Source organism: Balaenoptera musculus, chromosome 6 (assembly GCF_009873245.2).
Source record: "Balaenoptera musculus isolate JJ_BM4_2016_0621 chromosome 6, mBalMus1.pri.v3, whole genome shotgun sequence".
NCBI lineage: Eukaryota > Metazoa > Chordata > Mammalia > Artiodactyla > Balaenopteridae > Balaenoptera > Balaenoptera musculus.
In genome coordinates this window covers 9007092-9033184 of record NC_045790.1, presented here as the reverse complement: position 1 = coordinate 9033184, position 26093 = coordinate 9007092, and the positions used below count along the sequence as shown (strand labels likewise).

Sequence of the window (26093 nt, the reverse complement as noted above, 5' to 3'; positions counted from 1 at the left end):
CTTTGCATGCCAAGGGGAGCCTTTACAGGATTTGGGGCAGAGGAGTAACGTCATATGACCTATTTTTTAAAAGAATCACTTTTGCTGCTGTGTTGAAGATAGAATGTTTAGGATGGTGAGAAAAAAAGCAGGGACGCCATTTAGGAGAGTGTTGCCTCCTAGCCTAGTACTTCTGGCTTGAACACACACTGTCTTTAATTAATAATAATAATAATAATAATAATGATGATGATGATGATAAAGCTTAACTTGCACTTGTGTATCTTTCTTAAATGCTATATCTTTAGACTTTTAGAATTTTTCTATCCCCATATATTAAATATTTAAATGGTTCTTTAACCTGATACATTAGCTAAAAACAGATACAAATCCTTTGTAGAGAATATTTAGATATTATTATTGCTCTACTTATAGATCCATATTACTTGCATTTTTAGATGGAATGGATTGAATTAAATCATTCAGAATCACGTTGAATGTGTGCATTGGATTGCATTCAGAATGGGTTGTTCCACAATACATTGAACAGTTTAGAAGCACTTCAAATTGTACTTCTGGTATATGCAAAGTGTGCAAGGGAGCGCAGGTCAACGGACTGTGGTGATGTGATTTAAAATGTGAAATCAATGCTTAAGACTAAAAACTTATCAACGAAATAAATCAGCATTTACATAAATCTCTTAACTCTTCCATCTCCCAAAACTCTTGGGATGGAATGTCAGATATTTGTTATCAGCTGAATTTGGGTTTAAATTGTAAGTCAGCAGATTTCTGAAATTGAGTAAGCTTCTGAACCTCCAGCTGATAATAATTTTATCTCTAGACAAAACATTTTTTAAAAATTCAGTTGTCTGAAGGGACTGGAGAGCACCCAAATGTTGGGTCTCTGGGCAGCACCTGGAGGGAACACACAGTTCCTGAAATAAGGGATACAAACTTGGTAAGCACCACATTTAACCAGCTTTTTCCCTGAGGGCATTTCCTAGTTCACAGTTGCTTATTTAAAAGAGAGAGCACAAATAGAAAGTGGCTAGCTTACTAGGCTGAAGAAGCAGAGGCTGAGTCTAAGGGCTGCTAGAGTAGCTGTAAATCAAGGGGAAACATTCTGTAAGGAAGGAGCAATAGAGGGGGGGAGCCCCAAACTCTCTGTACCAAGTCCCCTCAAACCTGTGGCTGGCTCTGTGCATGTACAGGGTGAGATTCCAAGGAAACCTTGGAGAAGGCAACCGCTAAAAGGCTGAGATTTCAGCAGGTGCTTGGTTCTATGAGAACGCTGGAGTTCAGGTCCTACTAAGTTAGAGAGAATTGTAAAAACTTCAGGCTTTTCCTTGGAACTCTAGGAAGGCCATGTCTTAGGAGTAAACCCAGGATAAAGGGTTACATCTTAGGGCTAAGGGGAAAAAGCAAAATAAACCCATTCTTGTAAAATCTAACACTAAGCTTCCACAGGATCAAGATGACCCAGATTTAATTGCTTGCCAGGAAAAAAGTCAACATAGTTTGGAGAAAAGTTACAAAATTTAGCACATATCATCCACAGTGTTTAATATGCAATAAAATTATCAGACATGAAGAAACAAAAAAAAAAAGATTAATAGTTAAAGAAAAAAAGTCAATAGACGCAGGCCCAGAGAAGAGTCAGATGTTGAAATTAGCAGACAAGGACTTAAAACAGATATTATGAATACGGTAAACAATTTACAGGAAAAGATGGACAGAATGGGGTAATAGAGTAATATAAACTATATTAGAGAAATGTAAACTATAAAAAAAGAAATAGAGTTTCTAGGACTGAAAAATATAGCATTTGAAATTTTTTTTAAAAAGCTATTATTGGATGATCTTAACAGAAAGGACCTTACATTAGAAAAGGGATCAGTGAACTTGAAGACAGGTCAATAGAAATTATTCAAACAGAAGGACAGGGAGAAAAAATATGTTTTTAAAAAAATGAAGAGAGCCTTGGTTATTATGAGACAATGTCAGTTGGTCTGATATATGTGTAGTTGGAGTATCAGCAGGAGCCCAGAGAGAGATACTGGGGCAGAAATATATATTTGAGGAAATAATAATTTTAAATTTGATGAAATGTTATTGGGAGGTAATCAAGGTGAATACCAAATATGGAGGGTCAAAGGCAGGGCTCAAATCAGGACCAAGGAATAAAGGGTTTTGAGTGGGCATAAAGATTAAATAAACATAGATGACTATACAACAGAGAAGGTCCATTTTGCTCAAAGACCACCCCTGTTTCCACTTCCCACTCCAACTCCTTTTAGAAGGCATTGTTCCTTCTCCTCTGGTTCCATGGTGACAATGTGTTGAGATGGACTTAGACCTAAGTTCAAACCCTAGCTCTGTTTCTCACGAGCAAATCATTACAATCTGCATCCTGGGATCATCATTTATTAAACGAGAATAGTGATAACTTTCTCACAAGGCAGGTCTCAGTGGGATAGACCATGTACATCTTATAGGGTCGTGCTGGTCATATAGTTGCCTCTCAACAGATAGTAATTTCTTTCTTCTGCTAAACCTTTTCTCATTGTGGTTAGCTGGCATCACTACCCACCCAGTTAGCCGGGTTAAGGAAATTATAGTTTATCTTAAGAGCAACAAGAACCATAGAGATGATAGGACCATGGTTGGATTTTAGAGAGATCACTCAGGCTTCAGTGAGAAGAATGGATTAGTATGATGTGTGATAAGATTTGAAAAGACCAAATTGGAGGCTATTGCACACACCCCCTCTTTATGTCCTTCCCAAACAGCTGTATTATCTCCATTTCTGTCACAAGAGACCCTGCTTTGCCCATTAAAACCATAGCCTCAGTCATTACCAGCAAAAATAAAATCTGGTTCCCCTTTCCTCAAGGGCAGGGATGCTCTTCAAAGGGTGAGAGATGATGGTGGCCTGGACCAGAGTGAAGGCAATGAACATGAAGCCCAGTGGACAGATCCAAGAGTCCCCCTGCTAATCTGTCATCGTCTTTCTAGGGGATTGGATTACATCCCTGACAGAGATGCTTCTCAAAGTATAGATATGACCACATCATTCCTTTGCTGGGAAATCTTTGTTTTAGAAGGGTAATCTCCACTCCTTAGTTTAGCATTTAAGGCCTTGTAGAACCTATTTCCGATCTATTCAACCAGCCTTTTTTTTTTTTTCTTTCTTTTTAAATACAACTTCTCACCCAGCCTGTGGGGGGCCTCATCCTAGTTTTCTAACCACTTCCCACACTTTCACACCTTCAGCTGAAACCCTGCTCATCTTGGAAGCCTCAGCAACTTTTCCTCAATCTTTCCCCACAACTCCTCTTTGTGCCTTTGTTCATCAGATAAGATTTACCACCTTGCATTATGAGTAGATATTGAATTGGTTATCTCCCACTGTCTGCCTGCTTTTTGATGATGGGGACTGTGTCTTATTGTCTTTGGGTTACCAGGGCCGAGTCTCAAATATAGGCCCTTAGTATAAATATTGGTTAGATGAATCAATGGATACTACTCTGCACATCTGCAGTGGAAGTGGGAGAAACTTTTTTATATTCTGTTACTTAATTTACGCAGAGTTGAGTAAGAGATGTAGAGAGAGACTTTCAGAGGAGGTCTCAGGGGACTTGTGGAAGCTTTTGAGGGATTTAGCAGTCAATGGCCCAGTGCATTTTATAGAGGATGGTTTTTCTCCTCAGTGGTGTACACGTGTCACCAGCCCAGTTTTCTGGATACCTGCTGGATGAATGACCTTCAGGGGGCTCCGAAGGAGGTGGAGAGGACGGAGGTGCTAGGCAAAAGGAACTAATGTTTATTGACTGTCTGCTGGATGCCAGGCAGTGCTGAAAGGAAGATATTTTCAAGGCAGAAAAAATGGTTGAGAGATAGGAAAGTGAAAGAGGAAGCAGTATATCCATGCCAGAAAGAAAAAAATGTAAATGACAGTGGGGCATGCCAGAGGAAAGATGCAAGTTTCCAAATTCCTCAGATTCACTGGACCAGTAGACTAGGGTATGGTCTATGATGCCATTAGAATTGCCTTGTTGTGTCTGGACCCTGTGGATCTTGCCATGATGAGATTTGGTGTAAGCTAGTGGCCGAGATTCACAGCTTCTGCTACAACAGAAGTCTTCTGGTAACACAAAAGCCTTGGTTTTCACTAACTGCCCTCCCAGCGATACCATACCACTCCTTCTTGATGAAATGGAATGATCCAGGCTGACCTTAGCTTCCCTATGTTTTTCTGCTTCTCCAGAAAGGTAGGAAGAAGGTCATATTGTACATTGTGGTTGCAGATTATTTGGGGGACCTTTCAGGAAGACTTCTTCATCTGGGATTTCTTTTCCGCCTTCACACGTCCTACGTTTTCTCTTAGGAGTCAGCTGGAACTGAAGGCATTCTGCTGTGTTAATCAACACCCACTGGCAAATGTCATGGTCATTTGTTCACTGAAATTCCATCAATCTCTTACCCAATGTAGAAGGGAAAACAAAATTGCAAGTACCTAGAGAAGGCAGGGCCCATGAACAGATATATGTAGGAGATAGAGAAATACTAAAGGATGCTTCCTAGGAAAACTGAATGCTATTTTTTTTCTTAAGGCTTTCTTTTCTTTGCCCCAGGTGAGCTGTTGAACGTATTTGTCAGGCCCTGATAAAATGCACAGCTCACTCTAAGCCGGCTTTGTCTTCAGCCTCACGTTTCCGTCCTCAGGAGGAGTTTGCTTCCCCTGCATTGAGGTGCTGCTGTCTGTCAGTCATCGATCATCCTCTAGTCCAGCTAGCAGCCACTTGCTTTCCAGCAGCTACGAGAACTGTGCTGCTTCCAGTGAGCTGGCTTGGTGAAGCCGGGGCTTTCACAGCGCTGGCGTGGCCACGGTCATCGTGTCCAGGGAACCCACAGCTTCATCAGCCCATACCTGGGGAACGGTGTGGCTCCGCTGTCCTTGAAGGGGTCCAGACCCACTGGGCACACTCTGAGCAGAGCAGATAGTGAGTGGATTCAGAAATACGTGTAGTGAGGAGCAAATGAAGAAGCTTGTAATCAGCTTACAAGAGCTGTCTTCAGATGATCAAAGGGCTGACAGGTTGTCATGAGGAAGAGGGGCTATGTATGTCCTGTATGACCTTGAGGGAGAGGATCAGAGCGAAGGAGGGAAAACGCTAGGGTTTTGGCTCAATGTAGGAAAGAGCTTCCTAACCATCACTAGATCTGCAGAGGTGGACTGGCCTGCTTCAAGGTTGAGGGCAGTTCAACCATTTGCCATGATGCTGAGGGATGTTTTAATACTAGCAGGGCATTTAAGCGAGATGAGAGGTCAGGTCCCTTACAACCTTGGAATTCTGGTTCTTGAATCCTCTTGGTGAATAAAGACCTACTACTCTTCAGTGGCTATTCCTAGGGTAGAGGGTGAAACACAACAACATGTATAAAGAACTTGGAGCTGCCTTAATCACAGTACAGAGGCACAGTGGAGCATATGTGTCTATATGGGCATGTTTTAAATTTGGGAAGAGACTGCGAAGAATACTTAATAAAACTAAGGCAGCATTAGGAATTGATGTGGACAGAAGGTAATTGTCACTAAACACTGAAAATATCAATCGGATACTGATTGCTGTATGGTTTCTTTTCTAGCAGAAGGTATTTAAAAATTTTGTAGTTTTCAAGTAAGTTGTGATAAGGAAAGCATCTTGTTGAATTATTTAATATGATGTAGGTTTGCTAAAAAGCAAAGCTAACATAGGAAGTGTATTGCGACTTCATTTACATTTCTACCTCCTGTATTCATCTTCTTTGGGAGAGTCATGGTGTTTTAGAGCTGAAAATTATCTTCAAATCCCCCTTCTCCTGCCCCCTTCTCTGCTGGACAGCTGACCAGCAGTGATTTACCCCAAGCCATGCACAGCCAGGGTCTGTGAATGTGTGTCTGTGACCAGAGCCTGGCCGCCTCTTGTCTGTCTCAGGTCTTCTGAGTTGACTTTCTAGAATTTAGCCAAGCACGGTCCCCATCTCTGCCCAGGTTCCACCTTCTGATAAAGGGCTCACACCTGTCCGATTGTGGCTGGAATTTGGGTTTCAGTTTCTTGCCCTGGTGGGAGCTCTCATCTGGACCAGATGTGGCATCATCAGAGTCATAACATCTGGATGTCATCCCTGTGCCTTTAAAGAGGACAAGGAGCCACAGAAAGGAGTGCCTTGGGAATGTGTTGGGAGTAGTGCACTGTGCCTTTGCTATTGACTCTCCGTATACTTTATTTATATACAGTAAAATCCCATTACAGAAAGTGTAATTCCAGCAGAGTGCTCCATAAAGTCATGCTGTTTTCACGAGATCCACATGAACTGCCTCTTATTTACCAGGTGCCACTGAATTCTCTGTAATGGATAAAGTGATGCAGCAGAATCACCCTTCAATCCTGCATCTGTAATCAGGAGGCTCTTAACTCAGGCTGCTCCACTGCGTCCCACGCAGACCAGCTTCTGACATTGTTGCTAGGGGTGCAGCATGGCACAGTGGAAAGAACACTGGCTTTGAATCCCAGGCATGCCTGAGTCGGAATCCTAGGTCTGCCTTGGTTCCGTGTCTTTGGGCAAGTGACCTAACCTCTCTGAATCTCCATTTTCTGATCCTTCAAGTGGGGCTAATGCCATCTTCCTGGTAGGGTTATTGAGAGATTCCACGTGCACACAGATACTCGTACAACGTGTGGCTCCCAGCCACACTTGAAAAATGTAAACTCCTTTGTACCTTTCCCTTCCCTTTCTTCCTTTTTCTTCTTATAATGTAAAGGATACCAGGTTATGTACTGTTTGTAGGAAAAATTTTATTTGCTCACCAATCACAATCACAAAGTCACATTTAAAGTTGAGGAGAAGAAGAAAAGAGGAAAACAGATTTCAATTCTTATTATTATTCTCTCCAGAGAGCCCTCAGACCATTCAATGACCAAGCTGGATGTTAGAAGTAACTTAGTTCTACTCATTTTTTCAGATGACACATTGAGGCTTAAGACATCCCTGTGAGTGGTCAAGAGGCACATAACTCGCAGTACGTTCTTTGTGAGTCTGGAGTGACAAAGACTTGGCTGGTGACATTGGGCAGGAAGGAGGCAGTGAGAAGGCAGGAATGTGAAGGGCCGTTAAGCTTTGAAAAAAGTGATGGGCTGAGAAGTAGCTGTTAGAGAAGGGAGGTCTGAGTTGAGTGGTGGTAACCAGAGAGTTATATGCTCAGGAAATGGGGAGACTGGCTCAGAGAAGTTCTGAGAGCTCTGGCAGAATCCAGAGAGGCTGTATATGAGACCACGAGGCTCTCTGTTTCATTTGAGAGTGGAGGGGATGGCTCTCGGGTTCTCCCACAGGACAGTGTGACGTCTCAGAGACCAAGGGTGACAGGAGAAGCAGCTCTGACCTTGGGTGGACTGAGAGAGGGAGTGTTGAGTGTGTGCACATGTATGTTGGGAGGGGGAAGGTGGAGCAAGCAGGGAAAGTGAGAGAAGAGAATGGAAACGAACACTTATTGAGTACCTACTGTATGCTTGACACTTTTTCTGTGTTATTCATGAAATCCTTTCAGTGACTCTGTGATTAGTAGTATTTCTATTCCTAGTTTATAGATGAGGAAACTAAGACTTAAAAGTATAGGGCTACAGCACAAGAATCTAGCCAATATTTTATAATAACTGTAAATGGATTATAACCTTTAAAAATTGTGAATCACTGTATTGTACACCTATAACCTATATAATATTGTACATCAACTATACTTCAATTAAAAAGAAAAAGAAAAGAAAAAAGAGTATCAGGAGCTTCCCTGAGGCTGAATAGGTAGTAAGTGTTTGAGTGTATAGGCCTGGCTCAAACTGACCGCCTTCGGTGCTTCTGAACCCGTGTCTCCAACAGCTCAGGAATTTGGCAGAGCAAAGAGACAAGTGAAATGAGAACTTTTTTTTTCTTTGTTCAGCACTACATTTTCCCTCCATATAATCATTGGGTTTCCACTTCAGAAGCCTCAAGGAAGATCTGAGCTCTCCATAAACTGGCACTATGGTTTCTAGGAGTACCTCCATTATAAAGTCCACCATAATTATAAAAGATGGTCCATTAAATTTTCAAAGAATTCCAGTTCAATTCATTAGACACCACCCCCGCCCCCTGCCCCGTGCAGCCTAATACGGCAAGGTGCCATGATAGGTGATAGAAGGAAAACCAGGTCCAGAGAGGCGGGCCCTGTGTTCTTAGTTCATGGTGCAGGGAGCCAGCAGTCATCCCATCAGGCAGACCATGTAAACGGCCGAGTGCAGAGGCTTGGACATGCCTTGGGGTTCCAAGAAGAGACACTTTATGTCTGAATGGCGTTCTGGAAAGACTTAGGGAGAAGGTGATATCTGAAATTACTCAGGGCGGGTCGGCAGGGTTTCCAAAGGTGGAGGTGGGTGGAAGATGCAGAGCGCGAGCGGATAACGTGACGGCCAGCGAGGGTGGAATGGCACAGAGTGTTCTGGTCTGGCTGAGGAAAGGGTATAGATGTTAGAACTTTAATAACCACCTTAATCGTGTTGGTTATAGCACACGCGCATTAGAGCAAATTTGGAAAATATATAAAAACACAAAAGGGAGCAACCAGAGGCAACTATTATTCTAATATTTTATTGCATTTCCTTCCAGACTGTGTATCTATCAATCTGTGTGAACATTTAAAAAAAACTTCTTTTTGATTATGACAATTGGAATACATACTTCTTGTGCAGAAATTTGGAAAATACTGGAAGACTATAAAGAAGAAAATAAAAGTCACCTGTAATCTTACTGAGAGTTAATAACCACTATTAACATTTTGATTTATCCCTTGAGTCTGTTTGTCAAAGTGTAAACAGACTAAACAAAACATGAACGTATTCTTCATACAGTTTAATATTTTGCTTTTTCCCCCTTAACATTATTTTGGATATTTTTACATGTAATCAAATAATCTTAGAAAAATGGATACATAGTACTCTACTCCAAATTATGGGTGGACCATCATTTATTAAATACTTTCTCTACTTTTGAATATTTAGGTTGTTTTAAATTTTTTATTATTATAAATAATGCTGTTAAAATATTTCTGGAAAATCAATATTTGCCAATTGAAAATTTTTTCCTACAACTGCTTCATAGGAGTGGAATCATAGGATTAAAAGGTTTGATTAATGCTTAAGACTCTTGCATGTTACCTACTCATGGTTTTAAAGAAGACAAAGGACTCGTTGGAAAGTGTCTGTGATGGAAATTGACCTGAAAGCAATGGGTGGGAGTCAGGGAGCAAAGCTGAGGTGGGAGGACAGTTGAAGAGGCAGCAACTGGCCGGAACTAGGGTGGTGATGGGAAAGGGATGAGAATATGAGGGACAGATAACAGGACACCAGGAGACTGTTGAGGCTGAGACACATAAAAGGGAAGAAAAATGGTGATTCTCGCCTTTCCTATTAAGGGTCTGGGAAAATTCCAGTGTAATTAAAACAGAGACATCAGATGAAGATGCTGGCTTGGTTGGTTAATTAGGTATTTGATGTTTTGAATTCAAGGTGTCAGGGAGCCTTCCAGGTGGAGATGCCCAGCAGGGAGTTGGAAATGCGTCTTTCTAAAGCTTTCTTAGGTGGATGGTCAGGGGTTAGACCTATGGGTTAAGAGCCATTTCCAAATAGAGGATATGTGGTTTGAACTATATAGAAAAAGGCTGCTTTAAATGCAGAAAAAGGAAAGTGTACCTTACAGCAAGTTAAAACGGGCAAGGTGACTTTGTGAGCTTGAGCTGTCAAACTGCAAAGGAGTTGGGGAGGAGGGGTAGTATGTGATCTCAGAAGTGGGATGGCTGTGTCACACTCGCTCTCCCGTCTACCTTTCCGGGATCGTAGTCGTGGAGGTAACCCTGGAAATGATTGCGAACGTGGCTGTGTTCTGAGTAAAGTCTAAAAGTAGGGAAAAGAGCTGGAAGAGAGGGAATATTTGGACAAAATGTGAAAGGAACATGGGTGACTGCACATGTACTGTTGAAAGCCCAGCCTCCCTTTCGGTTTGCAGTCTGACGGGATGGAGCACTCTTCCTAACCCACCTGATGTCTGAAGGCTGTTACTCAGTGACACCCGTCGCAGGCAGAGCGGGAGAAGGGGGCATGCTAGGGAGCAGAGCATGGAATGTACTAGGGAGCAGAACTTGTTCTAGCCAGTTTATGCAGAGTCCTGTGGCAGGGAAGTAAGACTGCCTTCAAATGTGCCAAAGCTGTAGTGATCAGCTTCTCATTTATTTTTAGAAAAACAGCATTTCAAAAATCACAGATCTTTACTCATCAGGTCAAAAATTGCAGTGTGAATGCAAAGGGCTTTTTGAAAATTTTGAAGTTTCTTTAAAGTTCTTTCTGAAGATTTCAGCTGAGTATCATAAATGCTAAGGGAAAATAAAGTAATTCCCAAAAGTATTAAAAAATCCCATAGCCACAGATAATATTCATGAGAAATGACAGGTAAAAAGTTTGAGTATAAATGCAGGAATCTTAAAGGTAACTCTAAATTTTAAAAAATCCAGCAGGAGTTTGGAAAATTTTTATCAAGTAACAAGTTTTAACGATTGTAGTCTGCAGACCGTTGGCATCAGTATCACCTTGGGATGAAATATTCTTTAAAGAACGATTTGGTTATATTCTGTAAAAGACACCTCTTATGCTCCAGGGCTCCAAGGTTCACCCGTCTCTTGCAGTAGGCCATAAAATAAGTCTCAACAGATTTCAAAAGAACACAATAAAGACCATGTTCTCTAAGTACAATGCATCAAAATGAAAAGCTAGTATAAGAAACAGGCCATATATTTGGAAACTAAATTGTACACCCTTAACTAATCCTTGAGTTAAAAGGAAGTAACTTGGAAATTATAAAATATTTAGAAAAGAATGATGAGGAAAGTACTGCATATTTAAATATGTGGGATGTATTTAAAGCCAAACTTAGAGGAAAATATGTAGCCTTAAATACATTTATCAAAAAACAAGAACACTTGAAAATTAAATAAGCTAAGTATTCATATCAAGAAAGTAGGAAAGGAACAGACTAAAAGTAAACTGTACAACAGGATAACCATAAAGAAAGAGCAGACATAGAAAACGAACCAAAAAAAAAAAGAGGATCAGTGAAAGCTAAGATTTGTTCTGTGATGGAAACGTCTAAAAACAGAAATAGAAATAGGAAAACTTGAATAAACACATAACAATGAGACAGTTAGTTTTTCCTAATCCCTGCCTTCTCCTCTCCAAAGACACAAGGTCTAGGTGGTTCAGAAAGTTTTATTGTAACTCCAAGAAACAAATAAATTTTTCTAATGTAACATTACATAGGAGAAAAAAAAAAAGAAGAAAAGAAATGTTAACCAGTCCATTTTATGAGGCCAATATAACCTTGATTCTAATTCTGGACAAGGTAGTATAAGGAAATAAAATTACGACGTATTTTCCCTATGAACATAAATGAAAAAAATTGAAATAACATATTAGGAAAAGTAATTCTTCAATATTAAAATGCATCATGAGTAGGTAAAGTTTACCGAAGGATGGTTCAGAAAAATTTATAAATGTAATATATTACTTTAAGAGATTACAGGATTTAGAAACCCTATGATCATCTCAAAAGAATGCAAGCATTGTTAACACTCAAATCTCATTCATGGCAAAAAGCTCTTTCTTTACAACTAGGAATGGAAGGAAACTTTCCTAACCTGAAAGAAGAGTATCTGCTGAAAACCTACAGCTAACCTCACCCTTCTTGGAGCATTCTCTCTAACATTAGGATGAGACAAGGCTTCCCACCATCACCCCTGTTATTCAGCATTGTGTGGAAGGTCCTAGCCAATGCAGTAAAATGAGATAAAAGAAGGAGAATAAGAATTGGACAGGGAGATATAAAACTGTTAAAATAGGTTAGAATCATCCTTGTCTCTCTGTTTCTCTCAAACCCTGCTTCCGACCTGTCAGGAAATCCTCTTGGTTCTACAAAAAGTATCCCAAATCTGATGCTGACTTGTGACTTCCCCAGCTATTCCCAGGTCTGACCCACCAGTATGTCTCACTCGGGCTATAGCAGTAGTTTCCTGAGCATTCCCTGCTTCTGAGGTTAGTCCACTCCAGTCTGTTCTCAGCAGAGAACAGCCAGAGTGAACCCTGTAAAACATGAGTTATGTCATTCCCCTCTCCTGCCCAGAACTCAGCCATGGCTATTCATTTCCCTCAGAGTAAAATCCAAAGCCCTTACAGTAGCCCCCGAGGCCCTACACGAGCCGGCTCACCTGATCTATGTCCCGCTGTTGCCCCTGCTCACTCCACCCAAGCCATCCTGGCTTCTTTCCTGCCACTTAAGCATAGCAGGCATGTTCTTGGTGCCTTTGTAGTGATGCTTTTCTCTGCCTGGAACACCGCGTACCCCAGATAACTGAATGGGTGACCTCCTTACTGCCTTCAAGTCTTTATTGAAGTCACCATCTCTTTGAGGTCCACCCCAAGACCTTATTTAATATTGCACCTTCCCCAGCACTCCTGATCCCTCTGACTCTGTTCTACTTTTCTTTTCTTTTTTTTTTTTAATAGCTCTTTACTTCTTACTTGCTATATCGAGTGCTTATTTATTATTTTTAGTGTATATTATTTGTCTTTTGCCACTAGAGTGTAAGCTCTGTAAGAGGTTAGGATCTTTGTTTTGTTCACTCATGTATTCCATGTGCCAAGAGCACTTCTTGACACATGGTAGGCAATGAATAAATATTTGTTGAATACGTGAATGAAGGGCAGTGTGTTATTAGTGCAGCAGCAGACAAATGAATGGAATATAACAGATAGCCCAGAAACAGGATCACTCATAATGATATAGGATAGAGATGACATTAGACATAAGTGAGGAAGTAATAGATTATTTAATAAATAATAATTTATTTTGGATACTTGGTTATCCATATAGAAAAAAGTAAATTGAATTCCTACTTCATACCGTACACAAAAAATTATTTCCAGATGGATTAGCAACCTAAAATGAAGATCAAAACTTTAAAAGTTCTGAAAATATAGGATACTGTCTTTATGACTTTAATGTATAGAAAGAGTTCTTATGCATTATATACAAAAAGCACAAATTATAAAGGAAAATATAGAGAAATTTAACCACAATTAAAATTTAAAATACTTGCATGACAATAGGCATCATAAATGAAGGTAAAAGGCACATCAGAAACAAGATGATATCTGCAAACATAAAATTGACAAAAGAATTAGTCTTCTGAATATATAAAAACTCCAACAAATCAACAAGAAAAATATAATAAGCTAATAGAAAAATGGACAAAAGCAATTTACAAAAGAGAAAACATGAATGGCCAGTATACAATATGAAAAGATGTTTAACCTTACTGGTAATTAGCCAAGTATATGTTAAAATCACAATGAGGTAAAATTCTGAAACATCTCATTGGCTAAAATTTATATAACTTGTAACACCAAATGTTTTCAAGGCCCAAGAGAGATCTCCTACACTGCTTGTGGGTCAGTTCCACCTGGCAAGCTCTTTTTGCTTGCTTGTCCCTGGACGCAAGGAGCCAGAGTGCCTAGGCGACAGCAGCAGCATATAATTCAGTGGACTCTTGCTGTGTCCCCTGATGAACCTGTACCCTTTTGGGGACCAGGACCTCTAACTCTACCTACAGAGCCAAGAGTTCTGGGACAGGAAGTACAAAGTCTCCCAATGGGTCATTAGGAATGATGGTAAGTGGAGCCAATCCTGTTTTCACCCCTTTTTTCTAATACATGTATTTTTCTTTTTTGGGACACAGTACCCCAGTATCTTTGGGGTCATTGATTCCCTGCATATTTAGTGTTCCGAAAGTTAGCACTGTACCGTCACAGAGAATTGTCCCTGAACTGGTGCTGCAACTGTGCCTCGGGGATGTTCCAGTGCTTAATCAGAACGGCAGCTTCTGGGTGGTGTGGTATATAATAAGATAGGTGGAAACTGTAGTCCTGGGTTCATTGCTGCATCTTTTGTGCTGTAAACCGGGTCTCCTGGTCTGAAACAGTGTTATATGTAACAGTAGTTGGCTGAGATTCTGAAAGCAGGAGAGTGAAACCCACACTTGGAATATGTCTGTTACTGTGAGAACAAACCACCGGCCCTTTCAGCATGGAAGGAACCCAGCGTTTCCCCTTTGCCACCTAGTGGTTGGTTGTTCCCCTTGAGAAATGGTGCTGTACCAGGTGCTTGGAGATGATATTTGGTGATGGCAATAGTGCATAAAACTTGGTAAGTGGGAGTCCACTGTTGTGCCAATGTTGACTCCATCTCTGCCACCATGGCCACTTTGTTCCTGTGGCCATCATGCCAGTACTGGGGTGGCCAGTGGAACAGGCTGACCAGGCTGACCAACAAAGCCAGGTCACTTTGTCAGCTTTGTTGTTTAGTGCCTCTTTCTTGGTGGGTGCCCGCTGACTGGCTTTAACATGTGATGCAGATATCTTCATAGCACATACTCACTCCTAGGTCCATCCACATGTTTCTACCTCAGATTTCCTTGTTCCTGATCTTTCAGTATTTTTGTTTTTGGATTCTCACTAGCCAGCCAAGCCATTTTCTAAAGGCTTGATTTCTAAAGTTGGGCTATTTTCCTTCCACATGAAGTGGGTAACTGGTGCACTGTTTGAAGGTCACCAGTTGGGAGGATTTTCCTTTATCACTATTTATTATGGCCACTCCTGCGTGAGACTACAGTGAGGCTGCTATGAATTTTTGGCTTGCATCTGTACGTAGTAAGCCAACCACTTATAAACCAAAATCCAGCCTTTTTCTTGTCCTTCAGCTGGTTGTATAGCATCCCCTTACATCCATAGGTGTGAACTGAGGGAGTGGTTTTGGTGCAACCCTGGTGGACGCTGTGGGAGTCTGGCTACTTATTCCTACAAGACCACCTGGTCCTGTTATGTATGATTCCAGACGCACAGCTTCTATCTTGTGATGGATTGCTGTTGCACTCTTCTGACATTATGATTTGGTGGGTCTCACAAGACTTAGATTTTGGTGGGCAGTTTTAGCCACATGGTCTCATAGCTGGGCACTCTGCAGTAAGTATCACTAGTACCCAAGTGATGGTCTTGAGGTACCTATTCTCATTTAAAGAAATGAGCCTTCTTGGAGAAATGGCTGATTCCAGACATGGGGTAGGAAATATACAAGCCTGAGACATCCTGTCATACCAGATAGCAAGGAAGCAATAAGAGACTATTGAGAGTATTTCAAAAGGGACTCAGGAGACAATTTGAAGAGGCTCTCCCTAGCCAAAGATATGACAGGTAGAGCTTACAAGAGAGGGGTAATTGAAAGGGTGAAACATATCAAATATGTTTAAATAAATGCGTTTATAATGATGTTTTAAAAACTAGTTGGTCAGACTTCCCTGGTGGCACAGTGGTTAAGAATCCGCCTGCCAATGTAGGGCACACAGGTTCAAGCCCTGGTCTGGGAAGATCCCACATGCCGCGGAGCAACTAAGCCCGTGTGCTACAACTACTGAACCTGCACTCTAGAGCCCATGAGCCACAACTGCTGAGCCCGCGTGCCACAACTACTGAAGCCTGTGCACCTAGAGCCCATGCTCCACAACAAGAGAAGCCACTGCAATGAGAAGCCTGTGCACTGCAACAAAGAGTAGCCCCCGCTCACCGTAACTAGAGATAGCCTGCGCACAGCAACAAAGACCCCATGCAGCCATAAATAAATAAAAAAAATCTTAAAAAAAAAAACCGAATTGGTCAACCTTGGAGTGGGCAAGTTCATCATCTTGAAGACTGCTAAGTAAATGGACATACTCCAACATTTATCTTCCCTTTATTTTATGAACTGTACCACTGAGTAACAAAATAATAGTTGAGGGGAAGCTTTTCACTATAAAGGTATTTCAACTAATGAATGAAAAAGAAGTGAGAGAATTGAAAATCACCATTTTGCAGCTCTCAAGGAATTAACACATCTAAGCATTGAGCATCAGCAGATGCTAACATCACAAAAAGAGAGATGGCCAGACATTATGTGCTTCCTGATCAAAGAACATAGAAACCAGTCTGTAAAGACTGGAAGAAGTGTTTGCTCCTTCAAATGCACAGACTGTAGAATGTATATATGTATAAGTGAATCACTTTGCTGTACAGCAGAAATTAACACAACATTGTAAGTCAACTATACTTCAATAAAATAAAATTTTGAAAAATGCACAGACACTAATGCAAGGCTACATGGATCATGAAGAATCAGGCAAACATGACACCGCCAAAAGAAATGAATACAGCTCCAAAGGCAAAGAAATGGAGATCTGTGCTTTGCCTGACAAAAAATTCAAAATAATCACCTTAAAGAAATTGAATGAAATGCAAGAGAACACAGGTAGACAACTAAACAAAATCAAGAAAATGATGCATGAATAAAGTGAAAAGTTTAATAAAGAAATAAAACCATAAAAAGAGCTAAACAGAATTATTGGAGCTGAAGAATACAATGGAATGTTGAAGTTCAGTAGAGAACTTCAACAACAGATTTGTTCATGTAGAAGAATGAATCAGTGAACGCAAAGACAAATCATTTGAAATTAGCTAGTTAGAGGAACAAAAAGGACAAAGAATGAAAAAGAGTGAAGAAAGCTTATGCAAATTATGTGATACCCTCAAGTGTTTGAAAATTTCTATCATGGGAGTCCTAGAAGGAGAAGAGAGAGAGAAAGGGGTGAAAAGATTATTTAAAGAAATAATAGCTGAAAACTTCGCAAGTCTTGGGAGTGATAATGACATGCAAGTATAGGAAGCGCAAAGGACCCCAAGCAGGATCAACCCAAAGAACATTACTCTGAGATACATTGTAATTAAAATGTTAAAAGCCAAAGGCAAGGATAGAATTTTGAAAGCAGCAAGAGGAAAATGACTTGTCCTATGCAAGGGGATCTCCATGAGGCTATCAGTGGATTTCTCTGCAGAAACCTTGCAGACCAGTAGATGGTGGGATGGTATATTCAAAGTGCTGAAAGAAAAAACTGCCAGATAAGAATACTATACCAAACAAAACTGTCCTTCAGAAATGAAGAAGAGTTAAAGACATTCCCGGATAAACAAAAGCTATGGGAGTTCATCACCACTAGACCTGCCCTACAAGAAATGTTAAGAGAGTTCTTCAAGTCGAAATGAAAGGATGCTAAGTAAACAACGTGAAAATATATAAAAGTATAAAACTGACTGGTAAAGGTAAAAATGCAATCAAATGCAGAACACCCTAATTCTGTAAAGGAGGTGTGTAAATCGCTTTAATTCTAGTAGAAAAGTTAAAAACCAATAATATTAAAAATAACTATAGCTGTAGTAACTTATTAAGAGATGAACAATATAAGAAAATGTAAAGTGTGACATCAATAGCATAAAATGTGAGGGAAAGAGAAGTAAAAGTATAGAGTTTTTGTACATAATCAAAGCTAAGTTATCAGCTTAAAATAGACTATTATATCTATAAGATGTTTAATGTAAGCCTTATGGTAACCACAAAGGAAAAAACCTATAGTAGTTACACAAAAGACAAAGGTATTAAAGAATACCATTACAAAAGACAAATTATAAAGGAAGACAGTAAGAGAGGAAAAAGAAAAAAGGAAGTAAAAACAAAGGCAGTCAGAAAATAATGAGTAAAATGGCAATAGAAAGTTCTTACCTATCAATAATTACTTTAAACATAAATGAACTAAATTCTTCATTCAAAAGACACATAGTGGCTGAATGGATTAAAAAAAAAACAGTATTCAACAATATGCTGCCTATAAGAGACTCACACTAGCTTTAAGTACACACATAGGTAGAAAGCAAAGGGATGGAAAAAGATACTCCATGCAAATGGTAACCAACAGATAACAGGAGTGACTATACTTATATCAGATAAAATAGACTTTCATTCAAAATTGGTCACAAGAGACAAAGAAGGTGACTACACAGTGACAAAGGGATTAATTCATCAAGAGGATATAACAATTGTAACTATATGTATCCAGCATTGGAACATCTAAATATTTAAGGCAAATATTAACAGAACTGAAGGGAGAAATAGGCAGCAATAAAATAATAGTAGGAGATGTCAATACCCCTCTTTTAACATCCAGTAGATCACCCAGACAGAAAATTAATAAGGAAACAGTAGATCTGAATAACACTAGAAACTAAATATACCTGACAGATATATACAGAATATTCCATCCAACAGCACCAGAATACACATTCTTTGCAAGCACACATGGAATATTCTCCAGGATCGATTATATATTAGGCCACAAAGCAAGCCTTAACAAATTAAAGAAAACTGAAATCACATCTAGTATGTTTTCCAAACACAATGGTATGAAAGTGGAAATAAATAACAGGAGGAAAACGGAAATATTCAAAAGTAGTGGAAATCAAACTATACACTCGAGTTAAAGAAGAAATCAAAAGGGAATTCAAGAAAGTATTTTGAGACAAATGAAAATGAAAACACAAATACCAAAACTTGTAGGATGCAGTAAAAACATTCCCAAGAGGGAAGCTTATAGTGATTAATGCGTACATTGAAGAAAAAGAAATATCTCAAATAAACAACCTTACTTTACACCTTAAGGATTTAGAAAAAGAATAATCTAAGCCCAAAGTTACCAGAAGGAAGGAAATAATAAAGATCACAGCAGAAGTAAATGAAATCAAAACTAGAAAGAAAACAGAAAAAAATCATTGAAACTAAGAGTTGGTTTTTTGAAAAAGATAAACAGAATTGATAAACCTTTAGTTAGACTAACCAAGAATAAAGGAGAGAGGGCTCAAGTAAACAAAACTATAGATGAAAGAGGAGACATTACAACTGATACCACAGAAATACAAAGGATCATAAAAGACTGCTGTGAAAAAGTATACACCAAAAAATTGGATAACCTAGAAGAAATGGATAAGTGCCTAGAAACATACAACCTACCAAGACTGAATCATGAAGACAGAAAATCTGAGCAAACCAATTAAGGAGACTGAGATAGTAATAAAAAAAACCTGCCCCCTCAAAAAGACCCAGGACCAGATATCTTCACTGGCAAATTCTGCCAAACATTTAAAGAAGAATTAACGCTAGTCCTCAAACTCTTCCAAAAAAACTGAAGAGGAGGGGACAGTCTCAAACTAATTTTATGAGGCTGACATTACCCTGATATAAAAGCCAGATAAAGATGCTACAAGAGAAGAAAACTACAAGCCAGGATCACTGAATAATGTAGATGCAAAAATTCTCAACAAAATATTAGCAAACCAAATTCAACAGCACATTGGAAGGATCACACACCATGATCAAGCAGGATTTATCCCCGGGATGCAAGGATGGGTCAACAGCTGCAAATCAGTAAACGAGATATACCACATTAATAGAATGAAGGATAAAAATCATGACTCTCAATAGATGCAGAGAAATCGTTTGCCAAAATTCAACACCCTTTCATGACAAAAGCTCTCAAACAAATTTGAGAGGTATAGGAGAAACATACTTCAATGTAATAAAGGCCAAATATGACAGACCCACAGATAATGTCATAGTCAGTGGTGAAAAGCTGAAAGCTTTTCTGTTGGGATCAAAAACAAGACACTCTCTATACTCCTATTCAACATAATACTGGAAATCTTATCCAGAGCAATTAGGCAAGAAATGGAAATTAAAGGTATCCTATCAGAAAGGAAGAAGTAAAATTGTCTGCCAATGACATGATCCTTATATATAGAATACCCTAAAGACTTCACAAAAAAACTGTTAAAAGTAATCAATGAATTTATTAAAGTTACAGTAATGTAACATATGAAAATCAGTTGCATTTCCATACAGTAAAAATGAAATATCTGAAAGAGAAATAGAGAAAACAATCTCACTCACAATAGCATCAAAAGCAGTAAAATAATCAGGAATAAATTTACCCAAGGAAGTGACAAATATTTATACTGTAAACTCTAAGACATTGATGAAAGAAATTGAAGAAGACACAAATAAGAGGAGAGATATCTCATGTTCATGGATTGGAAAAATTAATATTGTTAAAATGTCCATACTACCCAAGGCCATTCTATAGATTAAATGTAATTCCACATCAAACCCAATATCAAAATTCCAATGGCAATTTTTACAGAAATAGAAAAAATAATCCTAAAATTTGTATGGAACCAAAAAAGATCCCAAAGAGCCAAATCAATTTTGAGAAAGAAGAACAAAGCTGAAGGCATCACACTTCCTGATTTCAAATTATACTACAAAACTATAGTAATCAAAACAATATGTTACTGCAATAAAAACAGACACATAGACCAATGAAATAGAATAGAATAGAATAGAGAGCCCGAAAATAAACTCATGGATATATGGTCAACTAACACGTGACAATGGAGCCAAGAATACTCAGTGGGGAAAAGTCTATTAAATAAATGATGTTGAGAGAAATGTATATTCACATACAAAAAAATGGACCCCTATCTCACACCACTCACAAAAATTAACTTGAAATGAATTGAAGACTTGAATGTAAAGATCTGAAACCATAGAACTCCTAGAAGGAAACAGAGAGAAAAAAAACTCCTTGACATTGGCCTTGGCAATGATATTTTGGATATGACACCAAAAGCACAAGCAACAAAGCAAAAATAAACAAGTGACATTACATCAAACTAAAAAGCTTATGCACAGCCACAGAAACAGCAGAATGAAGAAGCAATGTAATGGAGAAAATATTTGCAAACCATGTATCAGATAAGGGGTTAATATCCAAAATATATAGGGAACTCATACAATTCAATAACCCCCCCTCAAAAAAAGCCCCTCCAAATTATCTGATTAAAAATGGCAGAGGACCTGAATAGACATTTTTCTAAGAAGACATACAAATGGTCAAGTACATGAAAAGATGCTCAACATCACTGATCATCAGGGAAATGCAAATCAAACCCACAATGAGATATCACTTCACATCTGTTAGAATGGCTACTGCTGAAAAGGCAAAAGATAACAAGGATGGCAAGGATGTGGAGAAAAGAGAACCCTAGTGCACTGTTGGTGGGAATGTAAATAGGTAAAGCCATTATGGAAAACAGAATGGAGGTTCCTCAGAAATTAGAAATAGAACTACCGAATAATCAAGCAATCCCACTTCTGGGTATATATCCAAAGGAAATGAAATCAGTATCTCAAAGAGATATCTGCACTCCCATGTTCATTCCAGCATTATCAGCCATAGCCAAGAGATGGAAACAACCTAAGTGGCTATTAACAGACTAATGGATAAAGATGGTGTGCTATTGATGTGTATATAAATATGTATATGTATGTGTGTGTGTGTGTATACACACACACACACACACAAACATAATGTAATATTAACCATAAAAAGCAAAGGAATTCTGTCATTTGTGACAATGTGGGTAGACCTTTAGGGCATTATCCTAAATGAAATAAGTCATACAGAGAAAGACAAATTCTGTATAATTTCACTTACATTGGAAGCTAAAAAAACAGACAAATTCATAGAACAGAGAGTAGAATGGTGGTTTCCAGAGGTTGTTGGGGGAATTGTTTACAAACTTCCAGTTATAAGATGAGTAAGTTCTGGGGATCTAATATTCATCATGGTGACTATAGTTAATGATACTGTACTTTATAGTTGACAGTTGCTAAGAGAGTAGATTTTAAATATTCTCACTACAAAACATTGTAATTGTGTGAGGTGATAAATGTGTTAACTAACCTTATTGTTTTAATTATTTCACAGTATATATGTGTGTCAAATATGTGATGACGTTATAAATGTCATATGTCAATTATATACCAATAAAGCTGGAAAAAAACTTTTAAAAAGTTAAAAAAATTACATAGTACCACCTATAGTTTTGCCAAAGGATGAAATCTGAGGTTGATCACACCTCTGGATCCAGCAGCAAATTTGCAGGAAATATTGAGGATAGAGGAACAAGTTGAATTGCACCACAAGAATACAATTGGCAAAATCCATACTGTGGGAAATTCTGCAGGTCAAGTGGCTCATGTTTTCTTCAATAGATAAATTAAAAGGAAAAGAATGGAGAGGGAACCTGTCAATTGAAAGAACTTTAAAGATATAATCAGATTTTTAAAAATGAGCAAGACCAAAGTGTAGTATCAGGATGGATAACTTGAATGATAAAAATATAAAGAAACATAAGGAAGTGAATGCTATAAAATTCAGACAGCGGTTAGCTTTAGGGGGAGGAAGGGAGTTGTGACTGGGGTGTAATACAAGGAGGGATTTCTGGGGTGGGTGGCAAAGTTCTAAATCTTGACCCGGGTGGTGGTTAGTAGGCCATTTGAGTAATAATAGACATTGAATTTTGCATCTGTTTTGTGCAGTTTTTCTGTATCTGTTTTACTTTATAATAAAAGGTTAAAATATAAAATATTTAAAATAGTGCACACTACATCTTCTTTGATGATATTCATGTTGTTTACTAGACTACTGTAAATTCTGAGAAATTCTGCCATTAATAAACCTTGCTTTGTTTAAACACACACACACTCGAAGCCAAATAAAAGAATGCTTAGGTTATACTGGAAGCCACTAGATAAAACATCTGATTGCTTCAAGGAGGAGTTTGATTCTTAGAGCTACTGCTTATCCTAAGTTAAGCGCCTTTCTAAAAATTTTGACATTGGTTATATAACAGTTCCCTGGAGGATTATTTCAGCCACACATGGCCCCCCTTGGAGACCTTTGTCCAGCTGGAGCTAGTTCATTCTCCCTGCTATCGGAGGTCTTATCTTGATCCTTATTAAACATAAAAGGGGGTTAAATATCTCTACCTGCAATAAATTTTTGTTTGGTCATTTTAAGTTTTATATCACGAGGGTGTAGTGAAGACGTAAGAGATACAGACTCTGGGGCCGTCTGTGTGGTACTGTAGACAATGGTCAGGATAGGCTGGTTGCTAAAATAGCTCATTATATACCGTGTGTGGAGAATACTGAAGGCGTGCAGTACTCTTCGGTACCATCACTGTTAGTCTCTGTGAGATACAGAAATATTTTATTCGGTGAACTCCTCAGATTTCTGAACTTCAGGGGCTACGGTGCCTCAGCTTGGCACACCGCACGGCTCCTGGATGCCTTTGTGGCCTTTTATGTTCAGTAATGCTGCCCAGCTCCTTTTCTACCTGTCCTTCTCCAGATGCCCTGTCATCATTCCTGTGATGGTTAATTTTATGTGTCGACTTGACTTGGCTAAGGGATGCCCAGAAAGCTGGTAAAACATCATTTCTGGGTGTGTCTGTGAGCGTTTCTGGAAGAGATTAGCATTTGAGTCAGTACACTGAGTAGATCAACCTCACCAGTGTGGGTGGGCACCATCCAATCCACTGAGGGTCTGCACAGAACCAAATGGCAGAGGGAGGGTGAATTCACTCTCTTTGCTTGAGCTGGGACACCCATCTCCTCCTGTCCTTGAGCGTCAGTGTTCCTGGTTATCAGGCCTTCAGACTTAGACTGGGATTCACATCATTGGTTCTCAGACTTTCAGGTTTGGACTAGAATTATAGTACCACCTTTCCTGGGCCTCCAGCTTGCAGACTCATGGGACTCCTCAGCCTCCATAACTGTGGGAGCCAATTCATCATAATGAATCTCTCTGTATATATATATTTGTATAAATCCTGTTGGTTCTGTTTCTTTGGAGAACACTGAATAATATGATTCCTCATCCCAGGAATGCAGGGAAGTAAAATGAGCAGTGAATCCTTGTTTCAGAGACTTGAGGATAGTCAATTTTTATAAATACTCAGTAAATATTTAGTTATATTCACTAGCAGCAAACAATTCACTTGTAAACAGGAAAAATGGTATCTAGTGGTGTGTAACTTGAACAATGCATATGCTTATGTTTTTCCTTGAATTTTTTTCTTTCCCTTAAAAAATGTATGTATTTTTTGTTCTTAAAGTAATGTAGGGACTTCCCTGGTGGCACAGTGGTTAAGAATCCACCTGCCAATGCAGGGGACACGGGATCGAACCCTGTTCCAGGAAGATCCCTCATGCCACGGAGCAACCCAGCCCGTGCACCACAACTACTGAGCTCACGTGCCACAACTAGTGAAGCCCGCGTGCCTAGAGCCCATGCTCTGCAACAAGAGAAGCCACCGCAATGAGAAGCCTGTGCACCACAATGAAGAGTAGCCCCCGCTCACCTCAACTAGAGAAAGCCCGCACGCAGCAATGAAGACCCAACACAGCCAAAAAAAAAAAAAAAAATTCCTGGCTTCTAAAAAAATAAATAAAATAAAGTAATGTAAATCTATTACATACAAACTTGAAAAATGAAAAAAATATTTGTATATTCTCACTGCTGTAATATAATCATGATTATGATTTTATATATTTCTTTCTAGTCTATTTTGGTATGAATTTTTTTCATAGTTTTGTAATAAAAACATGCATATAACTGTGATTTTCCCTTTTAAATTTAGCCTTAGGTAATTATGATATAATTATATACATATTTCCATATTGCATTGTTATCACAATAGTAATTTTTTTACTGCATTAAACTTCATCATTTGGCTCCATCATATTTTTTAACTGTTAACCTACTTTTGGTTAGTATGTTTCCCATCACAGTTGAGCAAATATATTTTTTATAATGTATAACATCGTGCACATTTCTTTTTGGTTGTTGCTCTGAATTCTTAAAGTAGTATATTAACAAGTGTCAAGAATTTCAGTAAACTTCTATCTAATTTTTCTTTTAGCTCTGTCATCGAATCTAGCAAATCTAGTGATTGTTAAAGTAGGAGGAATATATTAATTTGCCAACTGTTGTTCTACCCACGATCTTAATTATATATGACTTAATAAAGCCATGTAAAACTTGAGTGAGGCAGAAATCTTGTTTACATCTAGGAATTGACCACAGAATAGCAGTTGTGGACAGTTTAGAAACTCATGGTAGAAAAATGAAGATTCTTTATTTGGAGCCCAGGAAAAGTAATGCAGCATTTTAGATGTGTGTAAGTACGTGCATCCTTGGGAGGTGGTTCTTAGTTTTCATCATATGTTCAGAGGAATCCAATAACTAACCACTGGTGTGAGCACGATGTTTGCTAGGTGAATGGAATGCCATTTTTGTGAGTTTCTTTATTTGTTGTTCCCTCTTTCCCTGCCTTCCCCTGTCTCTCTTTCCTTATTCATTATGTTCAGTACTCGAACTCAGAAAAAGGTTCTTTTTGGTGAGCAGTGATTTATCCCATGAAAGTTTCTGATGACTTCAAAAATGTAAAAAAACTGAACACGTGAAATCGTTAATCAAATACTGTGTCAATCTGTTTTGATTTGGGGAAGTTTTCCCATTTAAATCAGTAATTTAGTGTTACCTTCCTTTGTTAGAATTTTTAAAGAAAGCACGACCAGGATGCTGATCATTAAATAAATTTCTACTATTCCTACAACTTACTATGTTTTGACAAGTCCATAATGAACTGAGTGTGGAAATCATTCATCAAATGCAGTTATCCTTTTGCTGTGTTATTTCAAAAGGTATAGCTTTACTAACTCCATTAAAATTTGAGGCTTTCTAAGTTTTTGTACAACTAAAGCAAAGAGACATTCTGTGAAAATAACTTTAAATAAAATTCTTTTTAGATGTTAAAAACTCTACTTCTTTAAAAGATAAAATCTTAGTCATTTTTGATTACCAGATGACAGGAACAACTTCTCTTTTCTAGTGTAACAGGGCTTCTGATATGCAATGACCACCTTGTTTTTGATAAAGGACTAATCAGTATCATATTTTTTCTTAGGAATGGGCTGTTTCTGGGGAGCTGAAAGGAAATTCTGGACCCTGAAAGGAGTATATTCAACTCAAGTTGGTTATGCAGGAGGCTACACTCCCAATCCTACTTATGAAGAAGTCTGCTCAGGTAGGAAGAATTTGCTCTATCATATAAGGAACAAGGACGGACTTGTCCCTGTTGGCGGATGACAGGATCTTTAAAATGGAAATGGTTTTTTGG

At 38.7% G+C, this 26093-nt stretch overlaps 1 protein-coding gene across 7 annotated transcripts in view; it reads left to right on the top strand.

Annotated features, from left to right (window-relative positions):
• MSRA (methionine sulfoxide reductase A) overlaps positions 1-26093 on the top strand; it is a 386587-nt gene that overhangs the window by 157656 nt on the left and 202838 nt on the right. For all 7 annotated transcript variants that reach the window (XR_005020264.1, XR_005020265.1, XM_036854962.1 and 4 more), the window contains exon 3: positions 25881-26000. Coding sequence is in view for 5 of the 7 variants with exons in the window: in XM_036854962.1 (XP_036710857.1) it covers positions 25881-26000 (120 nt within the window). In the remaining 2 variants the exon portion in view is untranslated. The remainder of the gene's footprint in view (positions 1-25880; positions 26001-26093) is intronic.